General features: G+C 42.7%; 1 protein-coding gene across 5 annotated transcripts in view; it reads right to left on the bottom strand.

Moving 5' to 3' along the window:
* Positions 1–402: 402 nt before the first annotated feature.
* LOC306924497 (receptor-type tyrosine-protein phosphatase U) overlaps positions 403–13,103 on the bottom strand; it is a 207,357-nt gene continuing 194,656 nt past the window's right edge. For all 5 annotated transcript variants that reach the window (XM_079503017.1, XM_079503018.1, XM_079503019.1 and 2 more), the window contains 4 exons: positions 11,947–12,072; positions 8,137–8,294; positions 5,812–5,947; positions 403–5,437 (listed from right to left, as the gene is read on the bottom strand). In XM_079503017.1, coding sequence (XP_079359143.1) covers positions 5,375–5,437; positions 5,812–5,947; positions 8,137–8,294; positions 11,947–12,072 — 483 coding nt within the window. In that variant the 3' untranslated portion in view covers positions 403–5,374. The remainder of the gene's footprint in view (positions 5,438–5,811; positions 5,948–8,136; positions 8,295–11,946; positions 12,073–13,103) is intronic.

The following is a 13,103-nucleotide window of genomic DNA, read 5'->3' as shown; positions in this document are numbered from 1 at the left end:
GCCACATCCATGGGAAAATCCCACAGGAGACTGGAAGTCTGTCAGCTCCTATAGCAAATGCTGACCAGCCAATCATAAAACCACAGAATAGTTTTTTTTTCCTTTGCAGTGTGCGCATTTCAGAGAGCGCTGCCTGCAAACACACAGAGGCCTTGGAAGAGAATCCATAGCACTCTCAGCGAGGAGCTTTGATTAATAATAAAGATAGGGGAAACATTTTAGAATTATTTTTTAACGAGGGTTCGTTATTTGAGGCAGACAGCAGACCGCAGCACAGGTACCTCTGGCATGGTTGGATCGGAGTACTGTGTGGTTTCACTGATCCACCACAAACTATCTCTGGATATGAAAAATATATCAAGTTATTGATCAAAAACACAACAAACACACCATAAATCCATCTTAGTTTTTTCCCACAGGACATTTTTATTGTTGATATTCTTCAGAATAAAGACCCCTCCCACCTGAAACACCCCCCTCCCTCCCAAGCTGATACAGACCTTACCCCACAAATACAATGGTCAAAAACACGAGCGGCTCCTATCTTACAGAAACACTCGAGACAAGACGGTGGAACTCTCGTGGCAGTAGGGGGATGTTACCACCATCGGTAACGCTGAATTCACACCAACAATGACGAGCGAACGTCCGCAATGCATGTCCAAGTTTATGAGCCATAGAAACCCATATAAAACCAATAGAAATACACACAATGCTTGTTTCTGGCAGTTTGTTAAATTATAGATTTTAGGATTTTTTATTTTGATTTGTGCTGTTGAGTGAATATACCATCAGAGCACAGCACACTTCTGATTGGTTCTCAGCGCATCAAAGTCAAGTTTTTGCTGCTTGGCCCTCAACGCAGTGGGGAACGCTGCAGTCGTTCCTCTCCATAGATAACCTTGTCACATTCTCAGAACGCAGCGCAACGACATGGCTAGCGCGAATTCAGCGTAAGGCGTTCGCGATCAAAGCTTTGGAATGGTACATTCCTCACACAATTTTGGATTAACTCAAATGCTGAGCGGAGTAATAAAAGCAATGTAAAAAAAAGAAACACCTGAGGAGAAAAAAAAAACAGCGAAATGTCTTTGGTGAAATGCAATGATGAGGAGGAAGGGGACAATAAACTCGCATTGATGGTTAGTGGAACCTGCTGCGCGATGCGTCCGATCGGGGCGGGGCATATTGAGTAGATGTCCACGCTCTGTGTCCCGCACCGGAAATATTTCCAAAATCCTAAAATGTTTTTACATTTTAATATTGTACTTTATTATATTTGTATATTTCTTTTTTATATTTTATGTTACAATATATTTAATCAATATATTTTGAAAAATACTATATCCTGAAATTTGTTAAAACTTTTTTCCAAAATAGCAGACCTACAAACTCACAACGGCGTGCCGTGCTGCGCCGTGAGCTTGTAAATCGACCAGTTCGGGTGGAGGTTCACCGGGCGCGCAAGGAAGTACAGATCAGGACTCACAGCTCTGGTAAACTCACACAAAATGTTTTTTTTTTCTTTGTTTTTTACAACACACATTCAGCTCTGTGGTTTACTTACTGTCCGTCTTTACTCTGGGCAAACATATAATATATTATTCACACAGTATTCACAGAACAGAAATATACATCTAGATTATGTACACTTTCCCTCCGTGCTCCACAACACAACCAAGTGTCCAGGCACTTCACTTCCTTGTAGCCGTCCACCGAATCGGCAGACCGCTGCTCCCTAGCTGCGACAGAAAATACTGGCCACACGGTACTGGCACTAGAATAAAATAACTAAACTCATAAAAAAAAGGTTAACCTAGTTCACAGCTGAAGGCTGATCAGAGCGCATCATGATGGAGGCGGCAAACGTTTTTCGGAGATTTTCAAGTTGATCCAGAAAAAAGGTTGAGGACCGCTGATCTACAGTAGCAGCCATGACTGTGGCAGCGTTTTCAAGGTGTCTCTCCTAGTTTGTCAGGAGACGGGGGAGTTGGCACTGAACATCTGTCTGAGACTTTTACCATCCTTAAAGGCCCCTGAACATCTGGAGCCAAAGAAATGTCCATGGGTTTGACGGGGAGGCTCTAACAGCTGGGACTGTGTTAAGGGACATTACTTGGCTGTCATTTTTACTGTTTCAAATAGAGAGGATTGCTTCTCTTTAGCAGTGGTTGAAGGTAATTAAGTACATTTATCCAGGTTCCTTCGAAACTTGAGTGACAAGTTACAAAGCATAACATTACAAACATTAACCAATTAAATCCTATGTTATATCTGCAAGCTCACAAGATGTGGTGACCTTGTAGATCTGCTGCTTGTGAAATGGGACATTCTGCATATAACGAGTGGTTATGCATAATGCATACTTTTGATACCTTAAGTATATTGACACCAATTTGTTTTTTGTACTTTTCCTCAAGTAAAATTTGGAATAGGCTACAGGACGTTTACTTGTAACAGGGTCCCGTTTCACAAGTGTTCTCTATTTAAAGTATTATAGGGCTGAACTTTGGTTATGAAAATAAGAAACTAAATCTACAAAGTAACTAGTAACTAAAGGTTTAAAGAATAAAAGTACAACTACTTGCCTTTGAGATACAGTGGAGTAAAAGTAAAAGTTTTGAAAATTGAAAATAAAAAAATACTTTTTACAAGTACAGTACTTGAGTAAATGGTAAATGCACTTATTGACTTTACACCACTGCTGAGTACTGTACAGCACTTGTTCCATCACTGGTTTGTGGTGTGACAGGGACTGTGGTACTGTGCGGTAGGACCATTACTGATGATCTTTTTGTAGTGTATCAAATCACATCTCATCAGTATGCTGAAGGCCTTCTTTTATGTTCCCTTAAAAGCCTGACAGCTCATTACAGCTCCAGCGCATCACATTGTACCACACATGCTGACATGCATAATGACTTACTTCTATTCATTAAGCCCTTGATAGCTTTATGGCTCCTATTACTGTAGCTCTACAGACATTTGGCTCAAATGTGGGAAAATACTCTTCGTATACTTAGAACAAGCAGGACAGCAGGGTTATAATTACATTTTCTTTTTTTCATTGTATCATATTTCTGGGGAATGCACTGTTCAGGGGGCCTTAAAATGTGTACAATTTAAAGATTACCAGTTGTATGTTTAAAAGTAAAGTGAATGCAGTAAACATGAGTTGAATTTTTATCTTACACAATGTTACTGCTCCTTTTCTGTCGCCAGGAATTAGATGAAGGGACACTGAAATCCCAGAGTGCGTCGCATTAGACATACGTCCTAATAATCCGACACCCATAAATACGACTACCCAATATTCCGACCATAGTCGGAATACTAACCCTATCCCAAAACCCTAACCCTAAGTGCACACGGAAGCCACAGATGAGCCTTAACCGGCCACGTAGTCGGACTAACGGGTTGTCGGACTAACACGTACCACACGAATTCCCAGAGGGCTGTAGGCTAGTTTGTTTCAGATTAAAAACATGGCAGCCTAGTAAGCCGCAGCTGCAGCTAATCAAATTGATAATGGGCTCGTTACATTTGTGTCTTCAGAACACACAAAGTCACTCGTTGGAGTGGAGCTAGAAAATAAGCCTATGGTTTGTTTCATCCCCCTTCAACATGTTTAACTCCATGCCTGCCTTTTCTGTCTGGCCTACACTAGTTAAATTAGAACATAAAATATTCAAAACAAGTCACCCCCCCAGGCTTTTGTTGGTAAACTGAAAAGCTTATTATGAATCACTCCACCCCTCCCCCGTCCCCAACCAAAACGGAGGAGAGGCAGCACAAGATAGGAGAGAAACAGATGAAAAGCACCTTTAGAGGCCTCTTATGCGGCAGAGCAGCGCGTTCAGAACATCTCTTTGAACACGGCCACTGTGGCACCTTGCTGCTTCCTCTGACACACTTCAACCGGCTGCTTTGCGGAAAATGAAACACTCACTGTGGGATGAGGAACAGAACAGATTGTTGCTGTCGGGCAGAAACCTTGCATCTGGAATATTTCAATTATTCCATGTAGTTTATTTTTTCATAAATTAATACCCTATTTTAGATGTTTTTTATGACACGTCGCGCAAAAGTAGCATTGAATTCCCAATATGCATGCTCACAACGTGTCACAGTACGACAGGTTCAAAGTTGTTGTTTGTTTAATAAATATTGAACCAATGAAAAGTATTATCAAGAGATTGTGACTAAATATGTTCTACATTCGATTGGAACACGTGTTTTCTTTCTTCCCCCATTTCCTTTTAAAATGACATTTGTGGGCATGCAAGGTTTCCACCGACATCGACAGCTATAACGTGCGTTCCTGTGTCAGGGTGAAGCAGTAGAACAACGTGAGGAAGGGGCTTAAAAAAGGACTTCAAGTGGGTCAGAAAGTTGGCACCGTAACAGATAACGACACAGGCGTGTCTTCGCTGAGGCCCCTGGGAAACCTCTGTCCACGGCAACACATGGTTACCCTTGAATAAAAAATATTAAAATAAAACCATATCACATCAAACTACTGTACACGTTTCTTCATCAATACTGCAGATGACAAGAGCAAGTCTATCCACGTTAGGTGTGTGTTAAGCCTTATTTATACTCAGCTGTGCACCAATGTTGTGCACCAAAAATATAAAAAATCTGCAAGCTGTACTGCCCGTCCCGCCGCAATGTGTTGTGATGTTGTAGATCAATTAGTGTTGGTGTGAGACACCAACGCACAACCATGCATGAATCAAGCCTTAGTGAAGCAACTGTGTTGTGTCATGTTTCTGTACAGAGTTCGAGAGTCACTCAATGAATCACTTTGAATCAATCCCTAGAGTCAAGAGGCAGAGCAGAATAAGGCAGTTTATGGTGGAGATGCTCTCGGGTGTGTCTGAATGTTTTAGAGTTATCCATCCATCTTCTATGCTTCTCTTGAATCGGGTCACAGAGGTAACAGTTCCAGCAGAGAATCTTCCGAGACTTCCTTCGTTTTTCTATTTAATTATGAATGGGTTTTTGAATCAATATTGTTTCAAATGTTTTTTCGTTTTTTTTTTGTAGTCGAAATGCCGGCGCAGCCTCCGGAAATACAACCAGCCGTTTGAAATGGAACGGCAGCCTCAAAAACACGGAACACTGAACAGATCCCACCATGGCCCACCGCGCTGCTCCGCTGTCCTCATGGAAACACTTGGCGTGACAGATTTGTCCAGAAAAAAGGCAGAAGAATCAAACATCACCGACAAGAAGGAGGAAATCACAGCTGTACATTAAAGGTTAAAAGTCTGAATCTTGACAACTCAGGCTTCTTTTTTCTCATTCTATCTAAACCCAGTGCAGAGATGTAGGTGGTCACCGGGAGCCCCTGCACGATGTAAACATGTTGCTATCTCCCTTCAAAGCAGTCCAGGTACTCCAGGATGAGGTCGTAGCAAAATCGGTACTGGTCCTGTTGAAAAAAAGCAATAAGATTGTCTGTTAAATAAATGCAAAAAGTAGATCAACAAGCTTGTATATCTGCTACTTTTTGTGTGATGCTGTAGTATTAATATGATCAAGTAGGGTGTTGAAGCTGCACTATATAACTTTGCTCTTCTACCCCGGATTGCGGAAGTAAATTTTCTTTACGGTTGAGGTTGAGCTAATAGAGCCTGCCATTTACACACACAGTTCAACAGTATTACGGAACATATCCTCAGAGTTTTGTAACAATTGGACAAACAATTTTCAATTCTTTGTCTTATATTTGTGTTATGCCACTGACATTTTCTTTGCATCCTTAACACCTCCTAGTGGTGTATTTGAATGAAAGCCACCTCTTACCAGAGACTCCACCATGTTGGGTTTGGAGTTGCGTAGCGTCTTGACAGCATAGAAGATGTCCACCATGTTCTGGTACTGGATCATCTCCAGCAGAATGGTGCAGGCACAGAAGGTCCCACTGCGGCCACCACCATTCCTGTCAAAAAAGCACAATGTCGTACAGTGTCAGTGATACAAATGCAATCTAATGTACTTTATGGACCTAAAACTGACACATTCTGCTCTTTATGGTGATATTCTCATTGCAATTAGTATTACCACATTGCTCATCGGAACGCATTCCCCTTCTGTTATGCAATAACGCGGATTGCGGTTAGAGCCGCGGGTTATCCGCGGGGTGGGTGGATTTGGGTCACAAATATTAACGTATTAATTAATAGTGGATCGGTCGCAGGCTTGTGAAATAATACATCATGAGAAATATACATTTCTGCCTCTTCTTGCCATTCTGTGAATTCCATGTCCTCCAGTATGTATTCTTTACTGCGCGTCCGCCGTCCGCTATCACATGAACACGATGTGTCTTCAACAGGAGAGGCTCATTAGAGCCACATACGGCATGATGAAATACACAACATTATTTAAGTCTCCCTCCTGACAGACTAATGTTAAAATTCATGTTCTGTGTTCGTCCAAAGGTTCCGCTGTATACGCAGCTTCATACAGTGTAACAGTTTGGAGTAGGAAGCAGTCCTAAACCAGTCACCAGAACATATGATAAAAATAAATAGCCTACTTACAGGTTGTGGCTGTATATTCCCCATGTCCCCCTCTTTCATCCCCAACCAAGCACAAGAAACAAACATCATTTGTTCCTGTGAGATTGTATTATGTTTGCCAGGTGTGTGTGTGTCCACTCACTGCGTTCGCAAGTGGACTGGAGGAGCAGGGTCAATGTGGTTTCCGTTTACACAGAGTTGCATTCAGAAAAGCAGCCTACTGTAGCAAAAAACGATGTTTGCATTTCATTTTAGTTTCTCATAGTACTGATTAATAAGTTATGTCCGTTTTGGCTACACCAAACTGGTGTAGCCTAAACATACACAACCTGAGACCAGACATGAGATATGAGTGGGCACTGGGCCGTAAGCTCAAGTCAAAGTCTCGATCGATTGATAAATCCTGAAAGTGACGATGATCTCCGACCATTTATTATCTGTACAAGCTTGATAAATGAGGGCCACTGTTATGTGTCTTCATAGAGAAATGGTTAAACTGGAAACACTACAAGCAAGTCAAAAGTGAGAAACGGCCACATTATGCGATATCCTGCCAGAGGTATTGTCCAGGTTAATCAATAAACTACTGCCACACTTCCTCTCTCCAGAGGTGAAGTCAGAGAAGGGCATGGCAGACCCAGCAGCCAATAGCAGCAATATTAAGAGCATCAATCGTCCTCAGTGCTTTGGCAGTGTAGGATTCACTGTGTCCAGAACCAAGGCTTTCTGTATGAAGACATCATTGATTTCATCTCCATAATCTCTGTCCCAGTTGTCGCGGGTAATGCTGTGTGACAGTGCTGAGTGATGACTGTTTGGATGATAGGGGGGAGCATGTGCTGGCTGACCAATGAGCAGCAGCATCCATTCATATTCATCAGGGGGGCTCTGCTCCGACCGGGGGGCTTATGACAACACAGGAGTTACAGCAAAACAATTAAGCTAATAGCTAGTGTGGAAGGGATCGCACATGTTTTCAGACGGAGTTTGGACCTGTAAAGACAGAGATTCATCTGAGACAAGTTGACCAGTTATTGAGAGAATTTAATGAACAGCATTATTGGATGGTCAGTTAATGTCAGCTCGGTAATCAATGGATGATCTTAAAGTGTTTTATGGAATATTATGGGTTTTACCCAGATGCCAAAGCTGTGCTTTACAATGCTTTGTCCAGGGTCTCGCAGTCGCAGCACAAGCAAGCTCCAAATGACTTGACATTTCACACAACAATTGCTAAGTACTCTGCCATGGTTCTAGGCTTATTATCAGGCCCTCAATGTCTTCACATATTGTACAGTAAGCCTAACACTGCCTTAGTATGCAACGTCATTTTCATCATCACTTTAGCCCCCCCCCCCCCCCCCCCCCCCCGCCTTATTTCCACAAAACTTTATTTCCCCGCAAAGACATTCTTTTGATTTTCTTTCTTCCTTTTTTCGTGGCGTTAGACGCGAAGGCCGGTCGAGTTTCTCGTCTTTAATATCACAATCCAAACAGATACGATTAAGCAGTTTTATACAGTAAGAATGTTTTGTAATACATTATAAGAATGTTATAATGCATTGTAAGAATGTTTCTAATGCATCACAGACACCAGGTGACTCACAGGCAGTGGACAACGGTGCGTCCCTCTCCACACTCCCTCTGCCACTTGTGCACTTGAGCCAGCAGGTTGAGGAAGGCCTTCTTGGAGTCGGGCACGTCACGGTACGCTGACCAGCGCTGGAACTGGAACTGGCACACGACCAGCTGGCCCTCCTGGAGCTGAGGAAGACAACACAGCTCATAAACAATAGCTGTGTGTGTGTGTGTGTGTGTGTGTGTGTGTGTGTGTGTGTGTGTGTGTGTGTGTGTGTGTGTGTGTACAACCTATTGTGGCTTTAGGTAGGGATGTCCCGATCACGTTTTTTGCTCCCGATCCGATTCCGATTAGATTTTGAGTATCTGCCAAAACCGATTTCGTCCCGATCCGATATTTACTTAATACTTAAGCCATATCACAATAGTACAATATCCCAAACCACAGACAATATCCAGTCAAATATTGTGATATGGATATAATATTAATACTAGGGTCCCGATCACGTTTATTGTTTTGCTCCTGATCAGATTCCGATCATTTGAAAATGATGTGAGCTGCACCGATTTTCGATCACGTGTGTGTGTGTGTGTGTGTGTGTGTGTGTGTGTGTGTGTGTGTGTGTGTGTGTGTGTGTTTCTAGGCGTGGCGCAGAACAGTGGAGGCTGCACAATATATCCAAAATGTATCGACACCATGAGCAATGTATCGATCACAAAATACATATCGCAAGAGATTATTTAACTTAAAGGGGCATTCCACTCATTTTCAACATTTTACTATGTCATTAATGTACCTTAGAGCTGTTGTGTGGAAATAAGAAAAAAGTTCCCCCATTCTGTGTTTCCTAGAATTGGATGTCTGAAAAAAATCCTTAACATGGTGAAACACATCTTGATGATGTCATCAAGATGTGTTTCACCATGTTAATGATTTTTTCCATAATTACAGTTCTAGGAAACACAACATGGGGGGACTTTTTTATTATTTCCACACAACAGCTCTAAGGTACATTAATGACATAGTAAAATGTTGAAAATGGGTGGTTTTCCCCTTTAACTAGCTTTCAGGTATTTTTTTCTTCATATCAACAATCCAGGTATAAAGGATGTTTTTGTTTAGATTAAAAGAAAAACTTATTCAGCGGATCAGTGAGAAACTGTATTGCTAAGTTAGTGGTATATTCATTGTCAATAGCAGCTGTAGCCAGGTGCAATGTTTTCAGTAAAACCATGTTGTTGGAATGGAAATATAATCAATTTATTTAGAATATTCAACAATGTTATCATCTCATGTTTTTCTAATATCATGCAGCCCTAGTCGTTCATCAAATTGTGCTGTAAAGACACCTGCTGACACAAATGTGTGGTCCATGTGTGTATTTTACAGCACATAGTCTGCCCACCAGATGACACCTCTGCTCCCTAATTCTCCTGGCAGATACTTCATTTAAATGTCCGTTATGGTTTTATGAACAAAAACAGCAGAGGCTCTGGGGAATAACTCCTCTGCTGAGAAATATGGCATGCATTCCAATCAAAGCCCCTCTTTAGTATGCCAATGGACGCATGAAAGGCAGGGAAGACGCCCATCGAAGGTAATGACAGGAGGAAATTGAAAAAAGGGGGTGAGACTGACCTTTACTGCATGCATGTCAATGTGCTTCTCTACTGTGTTTTCCCACCGTACGGGGAGTGGCTACGGTGTACATCTTCACCATTATAGGTGGCTTTATGGAAATCCCAGCAGTGCTGGTTCAATTTCCTGGCCTGGTGAATTCAAATATGTCCTTTGCAGCATGTATAATAGGGAGCTATGAATAAATTGTTTAATGTTCTGCCGACCTGCTCTGCGCAAATCTTCAGGCTACAGTTTTGCAGTGTATTTATTTGACAATTTCTCTGCCACTCGCGGGACGCAACACGGGAGTGAGTAGTGCCGTGTGCATAAGAAAGTAGGTATACAGGTAGAAGGACAGAGGCACTGAGGCATGCTGTGTGTTGAAGCATGATAGCAAGTGAGGCCTACAGACAAAGAAGGCTCTTCTTTTTGGAACTTGCTCGAGCGACATAAATGCTGGCTGCTGTAAAGTCAGAAGCTCTTGAAGCGCACATTTGTTACTCATCATCTGAGAGCACACAGCCCAGAGGTGCCTCCAACCAGAGATGGAGACTCGAGTTAAAGACTTCTACTCGAGTCGCCACAAATGGGACTCTAGCCGACCGATGTTACGCATTGGAACAAGCCATGGGTGTGAGAGGCTGATTAATATAAACCGTAAACTTACAGTATTAGATATTTAATAGCCTAACTTCTCACGACAATATAGCTGTAGCTATGATTTGAACCATTGCACGAATAGGATGGATAATGAAAAAGGTTCACTTTTCGAACGGAGACACTACTTGGACATAACTCTGTTACTTCAGTGGAAACTAAATGGAGATCTACCTACTTCAGAGACATTTAGGCTATTCACTCTGTCCTGGAAATGGAACCGGGAGAAGGTTGGAACTTTAACATCCAACGTGAGGACATTGTGCCTTTCCTCCTGAAACTGGCTGTGGTGACTGTGAACAGCGGGGAAAGTCGGTGGTTGAGCGTTCTTGTTACGCATAGCAGAGCGCAATTGATTTGATTGATACTTATACGATACAGACGCGAGAAGCCTAAATGAATGTATGTATGAAAGTAGCTATACTATTCTGATAAACATTAATTCTGTGCATTTTTCATTTGCAGAGACTTGCAGCTCTCACATGAAAATGGTACACAGTACATTTGTCAACATAATGAATTGACTTTTAGAGTTATTCATCTGAAGGGTTCAAGTACTTTTAGAGTTATTCATCTGAAGGGTTCAAGTACTTCTACAGGCATTCATGCTTGCACAGCAACATCCTGAATGTCAGTTTGACTCCGAGAAGTAAAGTTGTGTTTTACACACAAGAGCTTTCTGCATTTTAATCTTCAGATAATTTAGCAATATTTAATGGTAAATAAATGGTGCATTTATATAGCGCCTTTATCCAAGGCGCTTTACATAGATTGTGCATCAATTCACCCATTCACACACACATTCATACACCGATGGCAGCGGAAACCATGCAAGGCACTAGCCAGCACATCAGGAGCAATTTGAGGTTCAGTGTCTTGCTCAAGGACACTTCGACACTAACTCTTAATGACATCTTTATCTTCAGGAGTTTTTCCTCCAGTTCAAACGACTACTGAAGAAATCTATCCTTGACACCAGCAATCCTAATATGTTTAGACCCATATTGAAATTACCCTTTCTTGCCAAAGTACCAGAGAAAATGGTATTTTCTTTTATGAATGTCGCCTCATTCTTTGAAAAGTTCAAAAAGTTCTAAACTCATCACGGTTCAGAGACTGCACTTCGAGAAGTTTTAAATTACATTAGGATGAATTCAGACGTGGGCCGTTGCTAGCTGTCTCTACTGCATTTGATACCGCTGATTAAGCCATATGAATGGCAGAACTTTCTCTGTATCAGTTCAATTCTTGAATATTGAATCTTGGAGGTATGAAGTGCCACCGAATGTAATGGAAAGACCCTGAGCTGAAACATTTGGGGTTGGGCGCTTCAATGCATCAATGCAGAAGTGGGGATTGGCTGACAGTGCGGCATGCGAGTGCGGTGACCCTGAGCAGACAGCAGACCATATCATAAACACCTGCCCCTTATACAGACCACCCTCGGAAGCCAGCCTCTTCGACCTGGGACCAGAGATGCGGGCGTGGCTCCACGACACCGAGTTGGACCTCTGACGTTACACTAAAGAAGAAGAAGCTGAAACATTTTGAACAACTCACCCTCGTGACATTCTTGACCCGAAACAGACGAGTGATGACATCCTCGTCCGCTGACATGGACAGAAACTCCACTTCCATGGGTCCATACTGCTGTAAGCCAGGCTCCGGCCAGTACTGGACACACGGCTAGAGAGAGAGAGAGAGAGAGAGAGAGAGAGAGATTTTAATCATACCAGAAGATAACACATACCGTACTAATGTATTGCCAGGAATTGCAATAGACAAGTAGGAAAAATAAAATGTTCATTGTCGATTTTCGCCCAACAGTTTCTTACACGTCTCATGGAGGAAGTTAAAGATCTAGGACAGGTTGTGTCAAACTCATTTTAAACGATGTGTGGGTCAGAGCAATTCTATAGAATGCAAGATCGCTCACCCCGAGCTCTCACACACACACACACACACACACACACACACGCGCGCGCACGCACACGCACACACACACGCTAATACAAGCAGGGGCGTAGCTGACCATTTGGTTTCCCTAGGATATTTGTGCTGATATTTGTCACTGGCCTCTATGTCCTACCGGTGGGGGCTCCTCACTGGCCTCTATGTCCTACCGGTGGGGGCTCCTCACTGGCCTCTATGTCCTACCGGTGGGGGCTCCTCACTGGCCTCTATGTCCTACCGGTGGGGGCTCCTCACTGGCCTCTATGTCCTACCGGTGGGGGCTCCTCACTGGCCTCTATGTCCTACCGGTGGGGGCTCCTCACTGGCCTCTATGTCCTACCGGTGGGGGCTCCTCACTGGCCTCTATGTCCTACCGGTGGGGGCTCCTCACTGGCAGGTGAGCCAGTAGGATACCACAGCAGTGACAACACAAAGGAATATGTGTTGGGAGGAATTAATTGGCATAACGACTGACTGTGTGACATGTTCCTTTAAGAGTGTAGTCACACACATACCAGAAGGGGAGATGTGATACGTGGTTGATTATACATTCTGCTGGATTAGTTTTAATAATCATGCAATGCAAGGTTTGCTTTTGCATGGAAATCCCCCATCTTTAAAATCTGGTGCAAATTACTGATACCGATGGGTGTTAAAGGAGGCAATTAATAAATAATCCAAACATAGCCTATTAATTCAGTCACCGAATAATTAGTCTCAGAAATCAAAGACAACCATGAACCTTCCACACCATGTTCCCACAT

This window comes from Electrona antarctica (genome assembly GCF_951216825.1).
Source record: "Electrona antarctica genome assembly, chromosome: 6".
NCBI lineage: Eukaryota > Metazoa > Chordata > Actinopteri > Myctophiformes > Myctophidae > Electrona > Electrona antarctica.
This window is presented reverse-complemented; position numbering and strand designations above follow the sequence as displayed.